This window comes from Trichosurus vulpecula, chromosome 3 (assembly GCF_011100635.1).
Source record: "Trichosurus vulpecula isolate mTriVul1 chromosome 3, mTriVul1.pri, whole genome shotgun sequence".
In the NCBI taxonomy this organism is placed as follows: Eukaryota; Metazoa; Chordata; class Mammalia; order Diprotodontia; family Phalangeridae; genus Trichosurus; species Trichosurus vulpecula.
Window position 1 is genome coordinate 115362549 of NC_050575.1, and position 27448 is coordinate 115389996.

The 27448-nt window shown below is 39.4% G+C and overlaps 1 protein-coding gene across 1 annotated transcript in view; it reads right to left on the reverse strand.

Moving 5' to 3' along the window:
• The window catches only part of LOC118844984 (signal-regulatory protein beta-1-like), a 42697-nt gene extending 15520 nt beyond the window's left edge, over nt 1-27177 (reverse strand). Inside the window, exons 1-3 of the mRNA XM_036753004.1 lie at nt 27010-27177; nt 20035-20375; nt 9645-9651 (exon numbers count right to left, since the gene is read on the reverse strand). Of these exons, the coding sequence (XP_036608899.1) occupies nt 9645-9651; nt 20035-20375; nt 27010-27088 (427 nt within the window). The 5' untranslated portion in view covers nt 27089-27177. The remainder of the gene's footprint in view (nt 1-9644; nt 9652-20034; nt 20376-27009) is intronic.
• Between the last annotated feature and the right edge of the window lie 271 nt (nt 27178-27448).

Below are 27448 nucleotides of genomic sequence, written 5' to 3' on the forward strand. Positions count from 1 at the left end.
TACAACCAAGCATCACCTATCCAGAAAAACTGAGTATAATCCTTCAGGGGGAAATGAATATTTAATGAAATAGAGGACTTTCAAGGATTCCTGGTGAAAAGGCCTGAGCTAAATAGAAAATATGACATTCAAACACAAGATTCCAAAGAAGTATAAAAAGGTAAGCATGAAATAGTAATCATAAGGGACTCAATAAAGTTAAACTGTTTATATTCCTCTATGGGAAAATGATAATGCAGCTTTATCTTTATTAGGGCAGTTAGAAGGATTCTACATGGGAGTTACTCAATTATGTTGTGATGATGTAAAAAAATGAAGGCATGAGAAAGAGAGATGTACTGGAAGAAGGGTGAAGGGAGAGGAAGAATGGGGAAAATTATTTCACATAAAAGAGACATACAGAGAAGAGATTTTACAGTGGTGGGGACAAATGGCGAGGGGCGAGGCCGTGAGTAATGCTTAAACCTCATTCTTATCTAAATTGGTTCAAAGAGGGAAAACATATACCCACATTTAATTGGCTATAGACATCTATCTTACCAAACAGGGAAGTAGTAGCCGGAAAGGAGATAATAGAAAAGGAGTGATAAAAGGGATGGTAGATAAAGGAAGGCAGTGGTCAGAAGTCAAACAGACTTTAGAAGGGACAAAAAGAGAGAAAAAAGGATAAACAGAAGAAAATATGATAGAGGGAAATGTACTGTTAGTAATAACTGAGAATGTGAATGGGATGAAGTCACACTCATGAAATGACTGTGGATAGCAGAATGGATTGGAAACCAGAATCTAACAAAATGTTGTTTATAAGAAATACACTTGAAACAGAGAGACACACAAAGAGTTAAAATGAAGGATTGGAGCAGAATCTATCATGCTTCAGCTGAAGTAAAAAAGGTAGGGGTGGCAACCATGATCTTAGACAAAGTAAAAGAACAAAAAGAACTAATTAAAAGAAATAAGCAAGGAAACTATCTCTTGTTAAAAGGCACCATAGACAATGAAGAAATATCAATACTAAACATATATGCACAAAATGGCATAGCATCCAAATTCTCAAAGGAAAAATTAAACGAATTACAAGAGGAAATAGTAAAACTATACTAGTGGGGGACCTCAATTTTACCATCTCAGAGTTAAATAAATCTAACCACAAAATAAATAAGAAAGAAGTCAAGGAGATGAATACAATCTTACAAATGTTAGATATGATAGACCTCTGGGGAAAATTAAGTGGGAATAGAAAGGAGTATACCCTTTTCTTAGCTGTACATGGCACATTCAGAAAAACTGACTGTGTATCAGGGCATAACAATGTCATAACCAAATGCAGAAAAGCAGAAATATTAAATACATCATTTCTAGACCATAATACAATAAAATTGCATTCAGTAAAGGGCTATGGAAGCATAGGTTGTGAAAGTAAATCCTAAAGAATGAGTGGGTCAAAGTACAAATAATAGAAACAATAATTTCATTAAACAGAATGACCACAAATGAGACAACATACCAAAATTTTTGGGAAGTACATAAGGGAAAATTGATACTCTGAATACACACATCAATAAAAGGGAGAAAAAACAGCTTGTGTAATTGAAAAAACTAGAAAAAGAACAAATTTAAAATTCCCAATTAGTCATAAAAATGGGAATCTGAAAATCAAAGGAATGATTAATAAAATTCAAAGAAAAAACCCTATCAAACTAGTAAATAAGATTAGGAACTGGTTTTATAAATAAACACAAAGAGATAAATACCAACTGTGATTCTAGGGCAAGTCATTTAACCTCTAAGTGCCCCAAGAGTATGTGTCAGGGAGTAAGGTTTAGTAAGAAGACTGGGAAGGTAGGAAGGGGTTAGGACAGGGGTGGGGAACCTACCTCCTCAAGGTCCTTGGATGTAACCTTTGGAGTGAGTCCAAGTTTTACAAAACAAATCCTTTTATTAAGAGGATTTGTTCTGTGAAGTTTGGATTCAGTCAAAGGGCCACACTTGAGGACCTAGAGGGCCACAGATTCCCTACCCCTGAGTTAGGTTATGAAGGGCTTTGAATGCCAAGAAGAGGATTCTCTATTTGAACTCTTCTTTCTATTTGATCTCTTTTTTTTCGGACTATGCTTGGCCATTATAATTGTAGAGTTCAGTTTTGACTTTTTTTGTTGTTTTCTTTGCCATTTACATTGTTGTAGTTGTCACTGTCTATTTTTCACCTGACTTTGTTTTCTTCACTCTGCGTCACTTCATATGCCATAATATGCCTCCCTATATTCTTCCTATTCATCCTTTCTTAAAACACAGTGATATTCCACCACTTCCATATATTACAGTTTGTTTAATGATTGATGGGCATCTCCTTTGTTCCCAGTTCTTGGTTACTCTAAGAAGACCTGTAATAAATACATAGGTGAATGTGGCACTTTTCTTTCTACTTTTGCCCTCCTTGGAGTATAAACCTAGCAGTGGCATCTCTAGGGCAAAGACTATGGACATTTTAGCCATCTTGTTGTTGTTGTTCAGTTGTTTCAGTCGTGTCTGACTTTTCATGACCCCATCTGGGGTTTTCTTGGCAAAGATACTGGAGTGGTTTGCCATTTCCTTCTCCAGTTAATTTTACAGATAAGAAACCGAGGCAAACAGGGTGAAGTGACTTGCCCAGGGTCACACAGCAAGTAAGTGTCTGAGGCCATCCACTACACCACCTAGCTGCCCTATTAGTCACTTTAGTCATATGTTTTTTATTGGCACAATTTCAAATTCCAATAAAAATGTCACTTTAGTCATGTGACTTTTACTGGCAAAATTTCAAATTCTGGTTTTTCCATTTAATGCTAATGTGGCACTGGGCATATAATTTAATGTCTATGGACCTCATTTTCCTCGTATGTAAGGTGAAGGCTACCTCTAAAGTCCCTTCCAATTCTTATTCTAATCCATGCTATCAAGTAGTTTACATTCTCACTTGGGAGACAAGATTTCTATATATGAATTTGTTAAACAGCAAAACCAAATGATACAGTACATTCTCTACACAAAGCTGTGTTGAGCAAACCATAATTGCTATAAGAATTCCAGGAAAGGTGATATGAGAGGGGGTCTAGAGAGAGCTGGTTTCATGGAGGAAATGGGACTTTAGCCAATCTCTGAATGATGGGAACTCTTTGGGACCTAAATGATGGTTTGCTGATTGTGTTGAGGTGCAGCCTCAGGATCTAGCTAGTTCATAGCCATGACTGTCACTGGAGTGGTTATAGTTCTCTTTTGGGGGGAAAAACCACCACATATATGTGACAAAAATTAGGATCCCATTGGTTCCACAAATGGCAAAACACATCTCAATGAATGTGAATTTTGCAATGTTGCTAAGTAAGTATAAAAAGATAACAGCCCTAGGGACTTTACCACTCTATCGGACAGAAATACCTTGTGCACGAGAATTATTTCCCACTGATATTTGTAGAATGCATAACTCCATGCTTTTAATGCAAGGAGCACTCCTTTCTCACCTCAGCCTATTGGCAGCTTGAGTCTCCTTTAACACTTATCCTAGTAATTGGAAATAATAACAGCACCTAGCTCCCAGGGTCGTTATGAGGATGAAATGAGATATCCTATTTAAGGTGTTTTGTAAACTTTAAAGTGATAGATGAATGCTAGCTATCATTATTATTAATTTGTCTTTATATTTCCATTACTTAGCACAGTATCAGGCAAGTAGATGTCAAACAAACAAATAAGTAAGTGTTTGTTATTTGATTAATTCTTAAGAATGGCTCTGATGTCAAAAACTGATGTTCACTCTCTCCATTTGGCTGAGACTGTCAGAAAGGTTTGTTCTGTAGGACTGCAGCGAGTGATTATTTTCATATGAATACTGATTTTTTTGACTTCTTCAGGGACACTCTTTACACATTTGAATTTAAGCATCATGGTTGATGCTTTTACAGACACTGACTACACAGGCCTCATCTGGTGCTAGGAAGTGTACAATCACTGTTTCTTTGGCTCTTTATCAGAATATTGCAAGAAATATTGTTCTGGTTTCTGCTTATTTTCAAGATTAAGTAGTTTTGAAACATCTACTTCCTCTGTCTCTCTGGAGTCTCTTTTGCCTGAGCGTTGAGATTTTCCTTCACGGACCTTCAGATGAATGAGTTCTTCTTGTACAAGGTGTACCAAGTCACTGTCTCATTAACCATCCCCTTTAGGGGGTTAGAGATAGGCTCCATTACTTCAAGCAAGAAGGGAGGTTCGTTGAACTATAGGATCAGAAAACAACAGCTCATCCCAATTTTCTTGAAATACTAAGTTTCTCTTCCCTTTTGAAATTGCTTTCAGACAGTAGATAAAAATGAGGAAAGATTAACCATCTGGGTCACGGAAGGATGCACCATAATGTGGTGTTAGATCTTTATGTCCTTGAAATATGCAGAGTATGAGAATCAGGTGAAACTCCTTTGGGGCAAAACAGCAGAGCCCTGAGGAGTCCTTGAGTGGCCATTTTGATGTATAATCTTGGCTTGCATCGGTAAGAAAAATTTATGCACTAGGGCCCAAATCTGTAGCAATTTTGCACTGATCTAAGGACTTATGCTCCTGTACCTATTTAGATAGCAGAATCCTCTAACAATGGCCTGGAGTTTTAGCTTCCAGCACTGTAATAAAGGCCATCTTTTCTGAGTACCTCCCATTATTCTGCCACACCATCATCAATCAAGCAAAGTATGCTAGGCAACTTAAAGACAAGATTGGTCACAGGTGTTTACGCAATGAATATTTAAAAGTCTAGTATGTGTTTATGCAATTAATATTTAGAAATCCAATAGATAGAATATTCTACCAGTTTTTGTTTGTTCGTTTTTTTGGAGGGGAGAAGGGAAGGCAATTGGGGTTAAGTGACTTGCTTTTGTATTTTTAAATTTTATTTTAATTTTGTTTTTTTTTTGAGGGAGCAAAGCAGGGCAATTGGGGTGACTTGTCCAAGGTCACACAGCTAGTATGTCAAGTGTCTGAGGCCAGATTTGAATGCAGGTCCTCCTGACTCTAGAGCCAGTACTCTACTACCAATTTTTTAAACCACAAAATTCAGTAAAAGTAAGTCACAGATGGAATAGAGCCTGCTTATTCCTCCAATAAGGGTTTCCCTAGCCACCCCTGCTACTGGAATGAGAACTTGACAACCCATGCTCCACTCCCACTTACCATTCCCCTCTGCTAGTTCATGAAGAGATCACTCCTCAGAGCACTGAAAAAGGGAACTGCACTAGGTGTTCTAATCAGTGGATTCCACGTTTGCCCTGATGTTATCATCTGCTCTTCTCTCTCCCTCTCCTTTTACATCCTTACATGGCCATACAAACCAGTCACTGTCCATCAAACTATGCTATCTCCCCATATTCCAGGGCTGATCTCCCATTAGTTTCCTCTCTTATGAAACTGGGAAGTATTAAAAATCACAAAGGGCTTTGCAGCCCACCCATTCCTTGACCTGAGTTACATTTCTCTCAGAGATTTGAAATTTTGAAGTTCCCCAAAAAATCAGCAGCAACAGGCCTGGCAGTTGTACAATAGCACCAAAAACCGGAGCAAAAGTTATTAACCAACATCCTGTAAAGTCATCTCAGAACATCATGCACAGGAAAAAAAATCCCAACAACAACTAGTAACAGTGTGCAAAAGACCTAGCAAAATGCAGAGGAACATTAGGCAATATGCTTCCATGACCAGAATCAAATTACATGCAAAATATATCATAAATGCATATTTCATAAAGATGGACACATGCATATCCATAAAATAAAAGCAAATCACAAACATAATAACAATGGTAGTCCTACTAAATAGTATGATAGGCCATAAGAAAACTAAACAAAGTTAAAACAAATGGAGTTATAAAATATATATAATATTAATACAAAATAAAAATGTAACATGATAATCTAATAACTTTAATTAATTTTTGAAAAATACATGAATCTATGAACATACGAAATTATATTCAAGACAGGATTAAACAGTGGAATTAAGATCTGGCTAGGTGTGTAACCATTACCCCAGTTTCACCTGGAATATTCTAAGTGATTCTCATCACTGGTTGGATAGTCTTAACCTTCCTATGACTTTCTATTTACCCCTAAACCTGTGCTAGTTGGTGATATAAACTGACCATAATCAGACCTAGGTGGCACAGTGTAGAACCTGGAGTTAGGAAGACCTGAGCTTGTAACCCGATCAGACATTTACTAGCTAAGTGACCTTGAGCAAGTCATTTAACCTCTATTTGCTTCAGTTTCCTCAACTGTAAAATGGGGAAAATAATAGCCCCTGGCTCCCAAGGTTGTTGTGAGGATCAAGTGAGATAAATATTTGTAAAGCTCTTAGCACAGAACCTGATGCATTCAGCAAAATATAAATGTTAGAAGCTATTCATCTTCCTCTCCTGGTTTACTGCCTTGTCATGGCACAGGGACTTTCATAGTCGAGAGAAACTATGAGCTATGCCGTGCAGGGTTAACCAAAATGGACAAATCATAGTAGAGCGTTCTGGCAAAAGGTGACTGATCTACTGGAGAAGGAAATGGCAAATCATTCCAGTATCTTTGTCAAGAAAACCTCATGGACATCATTAAAATACTAAAAGATATGATATCAAAAGATATGGCCCCTCAGGTTAGAAGGTGTCCAACACATTGCTGGGGAAGAGCAGAGGACAACTACAAGTAGTTCCAATATAATGATGTGGCTGGGCCAAAGCCAAAAGGATGCTTAGTTGGGGATGTGTTTAGCGATGAAAAGAATGTCCATTGTTATAAAAATCAATATTGCATAGGGATTTGGAACGTAAGATCTATGAACCAAGGCAAGCTGGTGGACATAAATGGATGGGAATGGGCGAATTTAATTAAGATGATCATTGCATCTACGAGTGTAGGCAAGAATACTTTAGAAGAAATGGAGTAGTCCTCAAGTCAAAAAAAAAAAAGGGTAAGAAAAGCAATACTAGGGCATAACCTCAAAAGTGACAGAATGATACCTGTTTGAATCCAAGGCAAACTGTTCTTTTTTGTGTATCGACTTTTTATGAGATAATTTTTCCAATTCTTCCTTTCCCTTCTTCATTCTCCCAGTGCATCCTTATTTCTCACCAGTTCATTTTTTTAATTGCGATCATCCCAACGTAATAGACTCATACATATGCCCTATGTCTATGTAAATTGCTTCTAACTGCTCTAATAACGATATTCGGAGTTACATGTATCATCTTCCTATATAGGAATGCAAACAGTTTGACCTTAGTGAGTCTCTTATGATTTCTCTTTCATGTTTACCTTTTTATGCTTCTCTGGAGTCTTGTGTTTGAATGTCAAATTTTCTACTTGGCTCTGGTCTTTTTGTCAAGCATGCTTGAAAGTCCTCTGTTTCATTAAATATTCATTTTTGCCCCTGAAAGATTATACTCAGCACTGGGTAGGTTATCTTGATTGTAATCCTAGCTCCTTTGCTTTCCAGAATACCATATTCTAGGCCCTCCACTCATTTAACGTGGAAGCTGCTAAATCTTGTGTGACTCTGACTGTAGCTCCATGGTATTTGAATGGTTTCCTTCTGACTGCTTGCAATATTTTCTCCTTTACCTGGGAACTTTGTATTTTGACCACAATATTCCTAGGAGATTTTCTCTTGGGGTCTCTTTCAGGAGGTGAATGGTAGATTCTTTCAGTTTCCATTTTACCCCCAGATCTAAGATACCGAAGCAATTTTCCTTGTTAATATCTTGAAATATGATGTTTAGGCTCTCTTTGAAAAAAAAAATTTTAAGTAGTCCATAATTCTTAAATTTTCTCTTGATCTCTTCTCAAGATGACCTCAATCTATTTTTCCAATGAGATATTTCACATTTTCTTCTAACTTTTCATTCTTTTGACTTTGTCTTACTGTTTCTCAATGTCTCATGGAGTCATTTGCTTCCACTTGCCCTATTCTAATTTTTAAGGAATTATTTTCCTTAGTGAGATTTTGTACCTCTTTTTCCATTTGAACAGTTTTTCTTTTTAGGTTTTCTTTAGTCAATTTTTGTGCCTCATTTACCATTATACCAATTCTGTTTTTTAAAGTGTTCTTTTCAGGATTTTTTTGTGCCTCTGTTATGAAGCTGTTAATTCTCTTCTCTTAGTTTTCTTGCATCACTCTCATTTTTCCCCCCAATTTTTCTTCTACCACCCTTATCTTTTTCTCTTCCAGTAATTCTTATTGGGCTTGGGTCCAATTTGCAGTTTTCTTTGAGGCTTTAGTTGTAGTTGTTTTCTTACTGTTGTCTTTTAAGTTTGTGCCTTGGTCTTCCATACTACCATAGTAACTTTTTGTGGTTAAGTTCTTTTGTTGTTGTTGTTTGCTCACTTTCTGTTCTGTTTCTTGCCTTTGAACTTTATGTTAAAGTTGGGCTCAGCTCATGTGGAGATGGGGAGGCATTGATCCAAGCTTCAGGCTTTTTCCATGGTGCCATTTTCAGAGTCAGTTCTGAGAGTCTGAAAATTTTTGATATTTCCAAAGTGGTATGATCTAGGAACAGGCGTGATCACTGCTCTCCTGGTCTATGTGCTAGTCTATACCAAGAAAGGGCCCCTGCTTCTCTACAGCCACAAGCACTAGTACTTCTCTTAGCCCTGGAATTGTGACCAGATTCATTGCTTCCCTCTGTAGCTTCAAGTGCTAGTGCCTCATTTGGCCCTGGGACTGTGACCAGGTCCTCTCCTCTGTTCTCCTATAGCCACAGGTGCTAGTGCTCCTCTCTGCCTTGGAACTGTAACCAGAACTTCTTGTGGGCAATAGCGTTGCCAGTTAGCTCCAGATGTACCCAGTGCCAGCAAATAGGCCCCCTGATCCAGTTGTCCAACTACCTTATTATCTCTAGGATGGGAGCTGAGCTCCTGAAGCTGCCGCCGCCACTGTTGCAGTCACCTCCAAGGCCCACTGCAGGGTCACTGACTTTTCCTGCTGACCTCCTAAGTTGTCTTAGGCTGGAAAAATGTCTTATCCTGACATTTTGTTGGCTCTGCATCTCCAGAATTCAATTTGAGGTATTATTTTAAAATTGTTTGGAGGGGAATATTGGAAGAATTGGCTGGGTTGCTGCCTCTACTCTGCCATCTTGTCTCTGCCTCTGTTGTTGTCTTCTGAGTTTATGTCTTAGTCTTCCCTGCCAATGTAGTATCATTTTTATGGTCAAGTTTGTTTTTTGTTGTTTGCACATTTTTTCCAGACTATTTCTTAACTTTGAACTGTATGTTAAAGTTTGTCTCTGCTCACTTGAGGGGTGAGGAAGCATTTCAAAAGCTTTGGGATTTTTCTTTCTTTGTTATGAGAATGAGTTTTTGGGGTCCAAAAGTTTTTGGAGCTTCCAAGGGGGTATGATTCAGGGAATGATGTGATCCCTGTTCTTCTGGTTGGTATTCTGGTTTTTACGCAGGAAGGGCTGCTGCTCCTGGGCAGTCACAAGTTCTAATACTCCTTCTGGCCCGGGAACAGTGTCCAGTCCCCCTGCTCTCCCGCAGCAACAAATGCTAGTGCTCCTCTCTGCCTTGGGACTGCAAACAGGGTTCTTGTTTCCTTGTGACTGACCACAAATGCTCCTCTCCACCTGGACCTGTGACCCTGGACCTGTATATGGAGCAATAGAGGTGGCAAACAGTAACAGGTCCTATACCCAGTGCTAGCAAAGGGTCTCCTCTAATTTCTTTCTGGCAAGTTATCTGTCCCCCTTACTGTCTCTGGGCTGAGAGCTCCCCAAGCCACTGCTGCCACATTTCCAAGACCCTCCACTGGTGCTGCCCCTGAGTGCTCTGGGCCAGCCCCTATCTCGATGTCACATACCTCTCCTGCTGACTTCCTAAGTTGTTGTGGGCTTGAAAAATGTCTCCCCCTGACCTTTTGTTGGATTTGCTGCTCTAGGATTTGATTTGGGGTGTTATTTTAAAGTTGTTTGGAGGACAATGTTGTGAGAGTTTGGCTAAGTTGCTGCCTCTACTCTGCCATCTTGGCTCTACCTTGAAATTAGTGAATTTCAACAGGATAATATGTTTTTAAATTTTTTTTTTTTACATTTTAGACTTGAGTACTAAAACTTAAATACATAATAAGAAAAGAAAAAAGAAATATAAACTTAAATATAAAACAAGAAAAGAAAACAATGTCACGTGCACAGCAGAACATGAGAGGATTAAAAATATATAGCAATAAATTTCCATTTCAAGAAAGCCTATATTAAATACTATGCATTACGCTGCAAGCTGTCCATCTTAGCTTCCTTGTAGGTTTTCTTTTGTTCTCTGCTGTACATTTTTTACTTTGTTCTTTTTCCCCCTCCCTTCCGTCTACAGGCTATAATTAAGCATGGACATATATATATATATATATATATATATATATATATATATATATATATATATATATATATATATATATATATATATATATATATATATATACAGAGAGATAGAGAGAGATATTAACATATACATACACATATACAGGGTGTTCCTAAAGTCTGAACACAGAAAAATTGATGGCAATGTGAAGTTATCACATCAAGTTCACGTGAATCTTGCAAAGTGCATAAACCTTTATATCGCAAATGATGGAAATCATATTGAAGATGATATTTGTTAATATTCCAATTGAATGAAATGTTGTTGAAAATTTCATTCATTTCATTTCTTGAAAATACACATTTTTGCCTATGTGTCCAGACTTTAGGAACACCCTATACATACATACATATATAAACATATACTTTCCCTAAGAAATTCTAATCATCGTCTTTGTTTTTATGTTTGTACATACCTCTTATTTCTTATCCCTTCTGACTCCTCTACTTTACTTCTAGCCCCATCTTGCCCTCCTATTACTTAATGTACCCCCTCCAATGATCCCTCCCTTATCCTCCCATTCCCATATATCGAAACACCTTTCTATATCCCCCTTTGACCTGACCCTCCTTTCTAAAGATCCCTCTCTTATCCTCTCCGCCCTCCTTATCCCCTTAGCATTTTATTTCTTTTTAAATTTAGAAGATTTTTATACTATTCTAAATGTATATGTATTATTCCCTCTTTTTTGAAAGGTAAAGGTATTATTTTCATTTTAAATTTTTTTTAAATTTATTTTTAGTTTTCAACATTTATTTACACAAGATTTTGAGTTACAAATTTTCTCCCCATCTCTACCCTCCCCCACCCCAAGATGTCATGTATTCTGATTACCCCTTTCCCCAGTCTGCTCTCCCTTCTATCACCCCACTCCACCTTCCCTATCCCTTTTCCCCTTACTTTATTGGAGGGCAAGATAGATTTCTATGGCTCAATACCTGTATATCTTATTTTTCAGTTGCATGTAAAAAAATTTTTTTAGGGGCAGCTAGGTGGCACAGTGAGTACAGCACTGGCCCTGGAGTCAGGAGGACCTGAGTTCAAATCCAGCTTCAGACACTTGCCACATTTACTAGCTGTGTGACCTTGGGCAAGTCACTTAACCCCAATTGCCCTGCCAAAAACAAAAAAAAATTTAACATTTGTTTTAAGAACTTTGAGTTCCAAATTCTCTCCCTTCTTTCTTTCTTCCCCACCCACCTTCCTTGAGAAGGCAAGCAATTCAATACAGGTTATACATGTTTTGTTATGCAAAATACTTCCATAATAGTCATGTTGTGAAAGACTAACTATATTTCCCTCCATCCTATCCTGTCCCCCTTTATTCAATTTTCTCCTTTGACCCTGTCCCTCTTCAAAAGTGTTTGCTTTTGACTACCTCCTCCCCCAATCTACCCTCCCTTCCATCATCCCCCCTCTTATCCCCTTCCCCCTACTTTCCTGTAGGGTGAAATAACCAATTGAGCGTGTATGTTATTCCCTCCTTAAGCCAAATCTGATGAGAGCAAGATTCATTCATTCACTTTCACCTACCCCCTCTTCCCTTCCATTATAATAGCTTTTTCTTGCCACTTTTATGTGAGATAACTTATCTCATTCCATCTCTCCCTTTCTCCTTCTCCCGACATATTCCTCTCTCACCCCTTAATTTTATTTTTTTAGATATCAGCCCTTAATATTCAGCTCACCCTATGCCCTCTGTCTATATATATGTATATTCCCTCAACTACCCTAATACTGAGAAAGGTCATATGAATCACAAATATCATCTTTCCATGTAGGAATGTAAACAAAACAATTCAACTTTAGTAAGTCCCTTATGATTTATCTTTCCTGTTTACCTTTTCATGCTTCTCTTGATTCTTGTATTTGAAAGTCAAATTTTCTATTCAACTCTGGTTTTTTCATCAAGAATGCTTGAAAGTCTTCTATTTCATTGAAAATCCATATTTTGCCCTGAAGTATTGTACTCAGCTTTGCTGGGTAGGTGATTCTTGGTTTTAATCTTACCTCCTTTGACTTCTGGAATATCATATTCCAAACCCTTCAATCCCTTAATGTAGAAGCTGCTAGATTTTGTGTTATTCTGATTGTATTTCCACAATATTCAAATTGTTTCTTTCTGGCTGCTTGGAATATTTTCTCTTTGACCTGGGAACTTTGGAATTTGGCTACAATATTCCTAAGAGTTTTCTTTTTGGGATCTTTTTCAAGAGGTGATTGGTGGATTCTTTCAATTTCTATTTTGCCCTCTGGTTCTAGAATATCAGAGCAGTTTTCCTTAATAATTTCCTGAAAGCTGATGTCTGGGCTCTTTTTCTGAACATGGCTTTAATAATGCAATAATTTTAAAATGATCTCTCCTGGATCTATTCTCCAGGCCAGTGTTTTTTCCAATGAGATATTTCACATTGTCTTCCATTTTTTCATTCTTTTGTTTCTATTGAATAATTTCTTGATTGTAGTTCTATTGTACAATTTCTTGATTTCTCATAAAGTCACTAGCTCCATTCTAACTTTTAAGGCAGTATTTTCTTCAGTGAGATTTTGGAACTCCTTTTCCATTTGGCTAATTCTGCCTTTTAAGACATTATTCTCCTCCATTTTTGGAGCTCTTTTGACATTTGGGTTAGTCTATTTTTAAGGTGTTATTTTCTTCAGTATTTTTGGGGGTCTCTTTTAGCAAGCTGTTGACTTGTTTTTCATGATTTTCTTGCATCACTCTCATTTTTCTTCTCAATTTTTCCGCTAATCCTCTTACTTGCTTTTCCAAATCCTTTTTGAGCTCTTCCATGGCCTGAGACCAATTCACATTTTTCTTGGAGGCTTTTGATGTGAGACTTTGTTGACTTCTTCTGGCTGTATGTTTTGACTTTCTTTGTCACCAAAGAAAGATTCTATAGTGTGAGTCCTTTTACACTGCCTGCTCATTTCCCCAGCTAATTACTTGACTTTTGAGCTCTTTGTCAGGGTATGATTGCTTCCAGAGTAGAGATTACTTTGTCTCCAGCTTCAGGGGTTTTGCACTGCTATTTTCAGAGCTACTTCTATTCTGAGGTGATATAGTACTCCTCTCCTGGCCTGTGCTCTGGTCTGTGAGTGTAAGCACTCCTCTCTGCAGTGTAACTACCACAGTCACCTCAAGCTCTGCCACACCAGTGCTCCTCCTCCCCTAAGGACCACCAACCAGGACTGTGACCCAGAGGGAAGCAGGGCAAAGCAAGAGAATCCTGTCTCAGTGCCAGCAAAGAGATTCCTGCACTCCCACTCTGATCAGCCACCTAATTCTACTCCCCCCCCCAGCCACTGTGTAAGGGCCTAGAGTTCTGGAAGCAGCTGCTGCAGCCACCTCTGCTGCCCTGGGGCTGGGGCTGGACTGCACACTTCTCTAACCCAGGTTCAACAGTTTTCCCACTGACCTGATAATTTTTCTTTGGTGTTTGTGGGTTGAGAAATCTGGAAACTGCCACAGCTCAGTGATTCAAGGCCATGAGGACTGCTCTGCTGGGTCTACTCTGGCCTGGTCTGTCCTGGTGTGGCCCAAGCTGGGCTGCACTCCACTCCTAACATGGTGCAATAGACCCTTCCCAGCTACCATCCAGGCTGTCTTGGGCTGGAGACTTATTCTACTCTGTCATTTCATGGGTTCTGTAGCTCTAGAATTTGTTTAGAGTCATTTTTTCAGGTATTTCAAGGGATTTGGGGGAGAGCTCAAGTGAATCTCTGTTTTTCTGTATTATTCCCTCTTGAACCCATTCCTGATGAAAATATGTTTCCAGAACTAACAACCCTCCTCCCCATCTAATTCCTTTATATTGGTTCTTCCTCTCGCATCTCATTTGTAAAAGTTATTTACTCTTTTTAGCTGTTCCTGAATGATTTTACTTTTTGAAGTCATACGATGCTCAGATCTATCCCAGTCTGTTTTTGTCAATTACCCAATTACTAATAACAATCTTAAACATGAGTTTTACATTTTACATACATAAAAGGTAACTGGTATGTCCTGATTGAGCCCCTTGTAATTGGTCTTTATGTTTCTCTTGGCTCTTGTATGTCAAATCTTCTATTAAGTTCAAGTTTTTTGTTTTTTAAACGAAGTCCTGAAAGTCTGATAATTCATTAAATATCCATTTTTTCCATTCAGGATTATGCTTAGCTTTCCTGGGTGTGATATTTTCAGCCAGAACCCCAGTTCTTTTGCTCTTCAATATTTAGTGTTCCAAGACCTGTGGTCCTTTAGTGTTGCCGCTTCTAGGTCTTGTGTGATTTTTAATTGTGGTACTGCCATATATAAATTGTTTTTTTCTTGTTGTCTGTAATGTTTTATCCTTAAACTTGGGGTTTTGGAATTTGTCTATAATATTCCTGTGGGTTTTCCTTGTAGGATCTCTTTCAGGTGGTCATTGGTGGAATTTTTTCTATTTCTGCATTCCCCTCTTGTTCTAATGCTTCAGGACAATTTTCTTTAATTATTTGTTATATTATTGTATCAAGATTCTTTTTTTTGATCATAGCTTTCAGGCAGCTTCTATTTTTTCATTATTTATATTTTGTTTTATTATTATTTCTTGGTCTTATAACAATGCAATAATTTTCTCAATCTTTACTTAGCAATTTATGCTCAGTTCATTGAGGGAGAGGGTTGTCCAATGCCTCAAGCCCATTTCAGCACTGTTCAGCCTTTCAGAGATCTATATTTAATGTTGAACAAAGCCCCCAAGAACACATGGGCAGGATTGCACAAACATTGCTGCTTCCCAACTTAGCAGAAAACAGTTCTTCCTCACTTGCTAAAAGAAATTAAAGGAGCAAAGACGGAAGGGGTGATCCAGCATGAAGGATGGATCCAGAGTTGTGGAGACATCTCAGACCTCCTTGGGAGTGTCAATTGTTAAATGTCCTGGGTAAGCATTTGTACCTCAGAGTTTGTCAAATGTTATCAATCAGATCTTGGTTTAATGTTTTTATTGATTGTCTAAAGTTAAGCAAGTGATGGACAAAATATTGATAATGCAGATTCAACTTAAAAGTGTGACTCATGGGAGAGAACCTGTTGTTAAATATTTACCAGGACATCCCTGAGTGCATCACTCCTTTTCTATGTACACCCAGATCATGCTTATCAACTTATGAGTCCTGGGTCTTTTCAGCTCTGTTAGACTTAGAAGATTTTTCCTGATTGCTTAGGTCCAGACCTTATTTCAGAGATGGAAAGGAACAGGCTTCCCAAGTGCCACATTTTGGAATAGAAGTCAGCAGGAACTATCAGCATATACGTTTATGTTACTCACCAGGAAAGGCAAATCTAAGCATGATTTGAAGACTAGGTTTTTAGTGGCCAGTCCCCCCCCCCCCCACCGACCTCCACCTGCCCATTCCATATTTAATACTTCATAGTAACCTTTGTGGAGCATAGGAAAGAGAGACAAATAGAATATGAGGCTTATACATTGCCCTGTTTGAAATACTTATATTGAAAATCCCCTATGTGCCCAAAGGAGTCTGAGTAGTAATATCTATGCTAATATTAACACTATAACTTGCTTTTTTCCCATGTGAAGGCTCCTGATTCCAATTTTGCTAGAAAGTATTAACCTTTACACTAATACCTGTGCTAATATTAAAATGTAACTTGCCTTTTGACCTGTGAAGGGTCCTGATTCCAGTTCTTTGTTAATACTTGAACCCTCTCTTTGGTCAAGAGTTCCTTTTCCTATCTAAGAAATGATCATAGTTCACCTCTGACAGTTATTCATCATTTCCTTACTATACCTTTCTGTAAGGTAGCTTGTATAAGGATATTCCTGTTAGACAAATGGGGAAACAGAGTATCAGAAAGTGAAATGACTTACCCTAGCATAGATCATATGCCCTTGGTAGTTGACAGATCCAGAACTTGAACCCAGATCTTCTTTCCAATCCTAACTCTGTACTACCTGTCTAACCCTGGAGAAGTAATTTCAATTGCTGCAAAATAAGGAAGTTAGACTAGATGATATTTAAATTCCTATCAAATTCTAAGTCTTCTCCTTCTCCTCTTCCTCTTCCTCCTCCTCCTCCTTCTTCTCCCCCACCATAGTAGGGAGGGTAATGGCCCCTAGCTGTGACTCATTTACCTCAGATAATATCTGATAACTTTTTTCCATTTGGAGGATTTTGTAGTGACTGTCATGAACCTCACAGATGACCTCAGAATGAACATCATGGGCTGTGAGCAGCATTTGTACAGTGCTGGTGAGGTTGTAGGAGACATTATTTTCCTCAAGGAAAACATGGTCCATTGGGCAGGGAGCTCATTCCCATTTTTAAACATTTCAAAGTGATGCCTTCTGGGGAGAAGCCAGTTGAGTTACAAGAGAAATTAATTGTTGGTTGATGCTTGCTCTCTCCTGGGAGCCAGATACCAAAGGGTCAGAGAGTTTGGTTGGAAACAGAGTTTCATGATAAATAACTCTGTGTCATTTGACCAAATGTAATAACAGCTATAAAAGCACTTTATTTTTCAATCTTGAAATGTTACATAAATGAAAACTGGAATTGTCATTATCATCTGCCATTGAACAAGCCACAGCCCAGATTCTTAACCCCATCTCATTCCTCCTACCTGGCCATGTGTTAATACCCTCCCCATGTCAGGAAAAGGTTTTACAAATAGAAACTATTTTAGAAAGTGCATTTATAGTCCTGGTCTACCAGGAGCTTCACCTTTAGAGAGCTGCTACAGAGAAGAGAGACTCAGATACTATCTGAGAATTCAACATTTGGTATTTTTTTTTTAAGCTTTAGTTTCTGGGACCGTGTTTCAGAGGCTTGAGAGAGATCCAGAAATTACATAAATTTCATTTACATCTTGTACTTTGGGGGGTGGAGCCAAGATGGTGACTGGAAAGCAGGGACTTGCATGAGCTCCCCCTGCCAGGTCCCTCCAAAAACCTATAAAAATTTCTCTGAACAAATTCTAGAACTGCAGAACCCACAAAATAGCAGAGGGAAGCAGGGCACCAGCCCAGGACAGCCTGGATGGTTGCTGGGTAAGCTCTATCGCATGGAGCTGGGAGTGGAACGGAGCAGAGCCCAGAGTGGGTGGTGGCAGGACCAACCAGACCAGGAGCTGGGTGGAACAGGCCCTAGCGCCCTGAATCAGTGAGCTGTGGCAGTTACCAGACTCCTCCACCCACAAACACCAAAGACAACAGAGAAAGTTAGCGGGAAAAGCTGCAGGGGACAGAGTGAAAGGAGTTTGCAGTTTGGCCACCACCAGGGGGCAGGGCAGGGAGGTGCAGCTACAGAACTACAGCTGCAGTTGCTTCCGGCCCCAGGCCCATCTGATGGGAGGAATTAAGTGGCTGATCAGAGCGGGAGTGCAGAGCCTGCTTAAGACCTGAGTCGCTGTTGGTCTGGGTTGGCAGAGCTGGCTGTATAGAAATAGCTCTGAAAACAACAGCGCATCCCCTCAAGCTACATCTTATACTTCTCTATCTAGAAAAAGAGAAGAAAACAGCATGCATACTTAAAAAGGCCAATAGGGAAACCAGAGGGAAACCAGCTATGAGTCACTGCTGGAGTTAAGTGGAACAAATGGCACTAGCCTTTCCAGTCTCTTCTGAAGCTCTTGTGACTTTAATAAATCTGAGGAGCATTATGGGGGGCTGCTGGAAGCCATTTCCTCATCACAATTTCACTCAATTCACTTTTTTCTTTGTAAGGAAGCAAAGATCTTGAATTACTTGGTCCAGCCAGGGTGACTTTCCTGTCCTTGATACTCTCTTCTCTCTAGGTTGTCTTGACAGCACTCTCTCTTGGTTTTCCTTCTACCTATCTCACCACTCCTCTATCTCCTTTGTAGATCCTCTTCCAGATTAGTCTGTCTAACTGCAGGTGTTCCACGGGGCTCTGTTCTGGGCCTTCTTCTTTTCTCCCTCTATATTATTTCATTTGGTGATCTCATCAGCTCCCATGAATTTAATGTTTATGCCAATGTTACTCAAATCTATCTCTCTTGCCCCAACCTTTCTTCTAATCTCCAATCTCACATCTCCTACTGCCTTTCAGACATCTTGAACTGGATGTCCAGGGCACATCTTTAACTCAACGTGTCCAAAATGGAACTCATTATTTTCCTTCAAAGCCTTTTCCAACTTCAAACTTTTCAACTACTATAGAGGACAACACCAGGGTGGTGGCAGCATCAGAGGACAGAAGGGGGCATATTTGAGAGATGTTGCAAAGACTGAACTGACAGACCTGGGTAACAGCTTGGATATGGAGGGATGACAGATAGTGCAGAGTCCAGGATGACTATTAGGTTGTGAGCTTGAAGAAATGGGAAGATAGTTTGTCCTTTACAATAATAGGAAAGGCAAGAGGGAAAAGGTTTAAGGGGAAGATCATCAATTCTGTTTTGGATGTAGTGTGTTTAAGATGTCTACTGGAATCCAGTCTGAGATATCTGAAAGGCATTGGTCTCTATCATTATGAGGAAAATGAAGGGCCTTCCATGTCTCTGCTGGCTTTCACCTTTCCTCCTCTGCCCTCTGCTCCCACTGCACCCTCTTGCACATGCTCCCTCACCACCACTCGATCATTAACAAACCTTTCTTTACCGTGGCCTTCTCTTTCTTGTTCTACATCATCTAGCACACATGAACATCTGTCTGACTTTCCAGGAGAGACCAGAACCCTGGCAACATGCATGATATTTTGTCCTGTTTCTTTCACATTCCCTGACACACAGGCCAGGAGGAGCTGGCATCCTGCTTGTTTCTCACTGTTATTCAGATCTGATCCCTGTCATCATGGCTCAGTAACCTTTTTTCTTTGGAGGTTCAAGCCAAGTGGTCACTGTCCACACTGTCCACACCTCTGTTCATGCAATCTACTGACCTTTAAGTCTTTCTCCCTCCTTTCTGAAATGATTCAGAACCAGGATCACAACCATTCTCTCCAACCTAACCCACGCCTTCATACTTGGGGAGTTTAATGTGTATGCTAATGTACCCTCCAACATCATCCCCTGTAAGTTCATCAACATTTAAAACTTCCATGACTTATATTTCCTTTCTTTTTCTTTCTTTTCTCATTTTTTCTACCCAGACTCCCACATGGATGGTCATACTTTAGACTCTGAAACCACCCATAACTGTGCCATCATCAAGATTTAGAGCTCTGGTTCTCTGATCATAATGGCCTGAGTTTGAAAGAGGGATTCTTTCCAAAGCACCAAAAGTATTAAGGGGTAGAAGACATCATTCTCTCTCACACTACGAGGCCAGTGCCTTGGGCTGGGGGTTAGTGACCAATGAAAGTTAAGAAGAGTGAAGGGGAAAACCTTGGGAGAAAAGGCTAAATTCCCTTGGATGGATATAAGAGGGACCAGTACCTTGGAAGCTGGTCTATAGTCATGGAGGCCTAAGGCCCAGGCCTAGATATTTCATACTCTCCTAGAGTTGGGGTACCTTGCCCTGAAGCTGGAACCTCTCTTGTCCTGCTACTTTCCTTCCTCAACCTCAAAAAAAGACTCAAAAAAAGAGAGGCCTCTTTGGGCAGAGTCCTGGGCCTGGGATTCCTAGCAGAACAAGGACAGGAGTCCCAGGGCTCTGTACTTATCTGTCACAGACAATGTGGTGCCCCCACCGGATTTAAGTTCTGTGTCAGGAGCTCCCCTTTTGAACTTCACACAGTAATAGGTGCCACTGTCCTGTGGAGTGATGTTGCTGATGCTGAGGGAGAAGTCTGTGGCGCTGCTAAGTGGGACTGTTTTCTTTATCCGGGGGTAGGTACCTCCTTTGAAATTGTAAATTTCCTGTCTCTGGGACCCTTTCCCCTTGAACCATATCACTGGTCCTGCTAGTTGAACCCCAGGCTTTGTGCAGTTCAATGTGACTGTCTCTCCCTCTGCCACAGACACGGGATCCTTAGGCTGCAGCACCTGGATCTCCTCCTGGCCTTGGGCTCCTACAAGGAAATAGAAGTTTTAACATCATGTTCCTGCCCTGACCCTCCCAGGATTTTGGCCTGGGTGTCTGCATCTAGTTTGGGTAACATGTGAGGCATCCAGATTCTGGGTCTGGGGAGGAGAACTGAGAGGGAGCCAGGGAGAAGGCCTGTAAGTCTGGGACCAGTATCGGGCAGAGACATGTGAGCTCAGGTTAAGCAGCACCTCCCATGTGGGGTCTGTCCTCTTCTCTCCTCCAACACCCATCCCCCTCCCTATTAATGCCAAAAGGCTTTGTACTTATTTTAGGCACATTTTGTATTGTTTTCATGTGTCTGTGTTGTTTCCCCCATATCAGTGGGAGCACCTTTGGGGTAAGGGCTCTTGTTTTCACTTTGTGAGGTAAACAGTCAGCACATAATAAAGGCTTATTCTTTGACCAACAAGCACTGGACATCACATTGTGTAAGACCTGGCTTCAAATCCAGCCTGCAATAATCACGGTGTAACACTTGGAAGTCCTCTGCTCTCCTTCCTCAGGAAAATGAGGCTAATAAGATTCCCAGTAAATACCTCAAAAATTTGATGTGAGGATCAAATGAAAAAATCCATGTAGTTCTTAAAGTGCTGTGAAAGTAGGCCGTCTAATTGGTTTTTTTTCTTTTTCTTTTTTTTTTATAAATTTATTTTTTATTTTCAGTTTACAGCATTCAGTTCCACAAGTTTTGGGGTTCCAAATTTTCTCTCCCTCCCTCTCTTCCCTTCTCCCCACCAAGATAACATGTAATCCAATGTAGATTCTATATATACCTTCACATTGAACTTATTTACATAATAGTCCAGTTGTAAAGAAGAATTATAACCATGAAAAGGAGAAGCAAAACCAAAAAAGAAGGAAGAAAATAAAGAAAAAAAGAGCAAATAGTTTGTCTCAATCTGCATTCAGACTCCATAATTCTTTCTCTGGATGTGCATAGCTTTTTCCATCATGAGTCTTTTGGAGCTGTCTTTGAACCTTGTATTGATGAAAGGAGTCAAGTCTATCAAAGTTAGTTTTTACAGATACTGTGTGTCTGTAATTGTGTATAATGATCTCCTGGTTCTGCTCCTCTCACTCAGCATCAGTTCATATAAGTCTTTCCAGGTTATAACAAAGTCCAGGTGTTCCTCATTTCTTATTGCACAATAGTATTCCATCACATTCATATACCACAATTTGTTTAGCCATTCCCCAATTGATGGGCATCCCCTTGATTTCCAATTCTTTGCCACCACAAAAAGAGCTGCTATAAATATTTTTGTACATACGGGTCCATTTCCCACTTGTATGATCTCTTTGGGATACAGCCCTAGAAGTGGTATTGCTGGGCCAAAGGGTATGCACATTTTTATAGACCTTTCCTCTTCAGAATGGCTGGATCATCTCACAACTCCACCAGCAATGCAACAATGTTCCAATTTTCCCACATCGTCTCCAGCATTTATCATTTTCCTGTTTTGTCATTTTAGCCAATCTGACAGGAGAGATGTGGTACCTGAGAGTTGTTTTGAATTGCATTTCTCTAATCAATAGTGATTTAGAGTATTTTTTCATATGACTATAGATATCTTTAATTTCTTCCTCTGAAAACTGCCTGTTTATATCCTTTGATCACTTCTCAATGACTTGTATTCCTATAAGTTTGGTTCACTTCCCTGTATATTTTAGATATGAGGCCTTTATCAGAGATACTGGTTGTAAAGATTTTCTCCCAATTTTCTGCTTCCCTCCTAATCTTTATTGCATCGACTTTGTTTATAAGAAAACTTTTCAATTTAACATGGTCAAAATCATCCATTTTGCGTTTTGTAATGCTCCCTATCTCTTGTTGGGTCATGAATTCTTCCCTTTCCCATAAATCTGACAGGTAAACTATTCCTTGCTCTCCCAAATTGCTTATAGTATCAGCCTTTATTCCTAAATCATGAAGCCATTTTGACTTTATTTTGGTATACAGTGTAAGATATTGGTCTATGCTTAGTTTCTATCATACCATTTTCCAATTTTCCCAGCAGTTTTTGTGAAATAGTGAATTCTTAACCCAGAAGCTGAATTTTTTGGCTTTATCAAAGAGTAGATTGTTATAGTTGTTGACCTCTGCATCTTGTGTATTTAACCTACTCCACTGATCCACCACTCTGTTTCTTAGCCAGTACCAAATAGTTTTGATGACTGCTGCTTTATAGTACAATTCGATATCTGGTATTGTTAGGCTACCTTCTCTAGCATTTCTTTTCATTAATTCCCTTGATATTCTGGACCTTTTGTTCTTTCAGTTGAGTTTTGTTATTATTTTATCCAGCTCTGTAAAATAATTTTTTGATAGTTTGATTGGTATGGCACTGAATAAGTAAATTAATTTAGGTAAAATTGTCATTTTTATTATATTAGCTCGGCCCAACCATGAGCAACTGATTTTTTTTTCCATTTATTTAGATCTGACTTTATTTGTGTGAAAAGTGTTTTATAATGGTGTTCATATAGGCCCTGGGTTTGTCTTGGCAGGTAGACTCTCAAATATTTTATAGTGTCTACAGTAACTTTAAATGGAATTTCTCTTTCTATCTCTTGCTGTTGGGCTTTGTTAGTAATATATAGGAATGCCGAGGATTTATGTGGGTTTATTTTATATCCTGTGACTTTACTAAAGTTATTTATTATTTCAAGTAGTTTTTCACTTGATTCTCTAGGATTCTGTAAGCAAATCATCATATCATCTGCAAAGAGTGATAACTTAGTTTCTTCTTTACCTAATTTCTTCAATTTCTTTTTCTTCTCTTATTGCTAAAGCTAACATTTCTAGTTCCAAATTTAATAATAGGGGTGATAATGGATATCCTTGTTTCACTCCAGTTTTACTAGGAATGCATCTAGCTTATCCCTATTTCATATAATGCTCGCTGATGGGTTTAAGTACGTGATATTTATAATTTTAAGGAAGATTCTGTTTATTCCTATGCTTTCTAGTGTTTTTAATAAGAATTGGTGTTGTATTTTGTCAAAAACTTTTTCTGCATCTATTGAGATAATTATATGGTTTCTGCTAGTTTTGTTGTTGATATGATCAATTTTGCTGATAGTTTTCCTAATATTGAACCAACCTTGCATTCCTGGAATGAATCCTACCTGGTCATAGTGTATTATTCTTGTGATAAGTTGCTGCTATCTAATTATTCCTGTTGCTGTTTTTACTATTATTTGAAAATTCCTCTCATTTCAGATAGAGACCAGCAATAAGTAACTCTCTGTTTTTCTTTCTTTTTTCATACTCTAGGAACTATTGTCCAGGTAATTAAAATAACTGCTTCTCATGATTGAATAAAAATATTCAAAGGGAAGCTCATCTTTGATAGGCTGACAGATAGCATCTTCAATTACAGCACTATTCCAGGAGCAGACAAAGTGCCCCAGATGATACATACCTCAAGCTGCCTCACACAATATTGATCCACTCTTTGAGGTCTCTGGTTATTTGTACCATATTGGAATAGAAGATCTGCACATCTGTGTACAACTCACAAGGCATTTACCACAAAAGATCTTTTCATCTTTTCACAATAATCATCTCTTTGGGTGACTGTTAATATGAACAGTCCATATCTCTGCCAACGTGCTCACAACAAGATTCCAGTTTTGTTTGGGTTGGATAATGTTGGGGGCCTTCCCCTCCCCCACCAGCCTGAGATAATCCATATCGATATTACAGGGGTCCCTGGGGTCCACTATATGCTGTGACAGCCTGGTCATAGAAGTACCAAGTTGACTCCCTGAAAATGCCCATGAGGAGAGTCAGGGAGGCTTTGTTATTGTACAGTCATTTCAGTCATGTCCAACCTTTCATGACTCCATTTGGGGTTTTCATAGCAAAGATACTCGAGTGGTTTGGCATTTTTTCTCCAGTGGATCCATTTTGTCAGGCAACCAGAGGTTAAGTGACTTGCCCAGGGTCACACAACTAGACAGTATCTGAGGCTGGATTTGAACTCAGGTCTTCCCCAGTGCTCTAGCCAATGATCTATAAGCTCCCTCTTTAAGGGAGGTTAGAGAGAATCTCAGTGGTTTGGAGTGAGCACAATAAGGAACACCCAATGGACACTCAATTTCTGTCTTTGGCTATCATATAATTTTGTGCTATAATGGAATTTAAAGAGCATTTAATCCAATCCTCTCCTTCTGCATTACACATGAAGAAACAGGTCTAGAGAAGTGCCATAACTAACCCAAGGTCAGCCAGATAGTAGGGATTAAATATTAAGTTAGCAGAGATATGATATGGATGGTGAAAAGATTGTGGTTAAATTGAGACATTTCTCTGACATAAACTCTATGTTTCCTCAAGCATGACATAGACCCTCTTCACCCTACCCCCTGTCTGCCACTGAAAGCCCTCCACAGTCTGTTTCCAATTACTCCACTCGGAGTTCACATTGTTTGACTTCATGCTTTCCATATACTATCTCTTTCCTGATCTTTTCTGCCATCCTTCATTCCACACATTTTCCATCACAGACTGTCCCAATACCTGGAATGTATTTTTCTTTTTCTCAACCTGCTAAAGTTATTCTCTTTCTGTGTGGTTCAACTCAGCTACCATGTCTTTCATGAACTCTTCCCAAATCCTTCCTCTGAAAATCATCTCTCCTCTTCAGATTTTCCTGCATCTCTTTGGTTGAATCTCTCTTTCCCTCCCCCATCCTTCCCTCCCTTCCTTCCTTCCTTCCTTCCTTCCTTCCTTCCTTCCTTCCTTCCTTCCTTCCTTCCTTCCTCTCTTCCTTCCTCTAGCATTTCTTGAGCAATGTCTATGCTGGAGACAGAAATATAAAATTTTAATAGTCTCATTGCTCATAGACCTTATTCCATCACACTAAACCTTTATTATACACATGCAGGTAGGTGACATTTCCTTTCTAGTAGAATGCAAGCTTTTGTAAAGTAAGGACTGTGTCATTTGTCATCTTTTAAAGCCCAGGTTTGATCCCAGTGCTTGCACATAATAATACTAATAACAATCACAACCGTGATAGTAACCAGGCTTTACATAGCACTTTGAGATTTGCAAAACACTTTCTGTAACTTAGCTCATTTGATCTTCCCAGCAGCCCTGAGGAGTAGTTACTGTTTTTGCAAATGCAGAAACTGAGACACAGAGAGGTTAAGCAACTTGCCCAGGGTCACAGAGGCAGTAAGTGACTAAGGTAGGCTTTTAACTTGGGTCTTCCTGACCCCCATTTCTGCATTTCATCCACTGTAGTAGACATCTAACATGTTTACTTTAGATTACTTAAATTGAACACTCCATGGCAGTCTCTACCTAGGGCTGATTAACTAGAGTTACATGGCAAAGATATAACAGGCAAATAGAAGGAAAGACAGAGAGTTTGAGAGCAGGTCCCTAGCACCCAGCTAAGAGGCATGGGACCAAGAAGTCAAGGAAAGTGAGAAAAGAAAATGGTGTGTGAAAGAGGGAGGCAGAAACTAGTGAATGAGAAGCTGTGAAATGCTAGAAGTTACAAGAGAGAGGGGAGATAGGGACCTGGGACACAGGGATGGTCATTCAGCCTGAGCCAAGACTCAAAACTGGAACATCCTCCTTTTACATCTCTCGAGCACTTGACCTGGAGGTCTTCTGCTCCAATCACATTCTTATTTTTGTTATATTATTTTAAGTCTGTCTCCTATCCCTCCCCCAACATAGTTAACTTTCTAGCACAGAGGGACCAAGTTGTTTTACCCCTTTTCATCCCTGGTACCTAGCCCAGAACTTTACATATAATTGATCGTGAAGAAACACTCAGATAACTGAATTGGGAAGATTCAAAAAGTCAGGTCACAGGACCTTGGTTCAAGTTCCAGCTTTACCACTTCAGAGTTATGCGACTTTGGGCAAATCCTTTAATATCTGAGTCTTCATTTCCTCAGTGATCACATTTGCAATATTACATAATTATTTTGTGTCAAAACATTGTAAATTATAAAGTATCTTAGACATGTCAAATATTGATAGTATATCATTATTATCTAATTCTAAGCTGTCATTTTAGGTCCAGAGAGGTTCAGTGATTCACCCAAAGAAACACAGCAGTTAGTGGCAGAGGCACAGCTAAATTCTAGGCCTTCTGACACTCACTCCACAGCTCTTGCTACTGTACCACACTTCCTCCCTATACCTCTATCGATGCAGAACATTCAAAGGTTTCCAAGTCACCTATGGAAAGTTCCAGAAGTACTAGCATTTGGGGAATCTCATCCCATCAGAAGGACCAGTAGATTTGGGTGAAGAAGGCCGAGGTTTGAATGACAGCTTTGTCACCTCCCATCTATGTAACCATAAACACGACTTGTCTGAGTCTCATTTTCCTTATTGGAGAAATGGAGACCATACTATTGCACTGTGCTCCTGATAGAAAACCGTGGTACAAAGAGTAACATTCTAGAGAAAGAAGAGCTATATGTGAATAGATCTTTTCTAGTCCTTTTCAGCACTTGACCGGCTCTGCAGGCTCTTGGGATGACACCATTTCTAGACAACTACCCTGCCAGTCCATAATGGTCTGTCCAGATGTCTCATGAACCACTGGCTGCTTCCCTCTCCTGCCCTGGGGTTCTCCACTCACCAGAGAGGCCAAGGAACAGAATCAGCAGCAGAGAAGGCAGAGGGGAACCAAGTAGGTAGAGGAGGCTGGACATTTCCATGGGTCTTTAGGGCTTCCTCTCTGTGTGTGACTCTTTGTTGGCTTGGAGTCATAGAATGCACAGTGGATCTTCTGCAGGGAGAAATTGGAATCAAACACATTTGCCTCTGCTCCTTGGGTAAACAGCTAGGGTTAAAGGGAACCTCTTCTTGGCTGAGAAATGGGAAGTGGGAGGGATTTCAGTTCAACTTCCTTCAGATTGATCGTTTCAAGTCTTGTTGTGAATGGTGCTAATAGTCCAGCTTTTATGCACTCAGATATATTGCTCCATTTTTAAAATCCTGCAGTGGCTCCCTATTGCCTAGGAAGAGAACGCTTACTCCTTAACTTGACATTTAAAGGCATCAACAACCTGACTCCA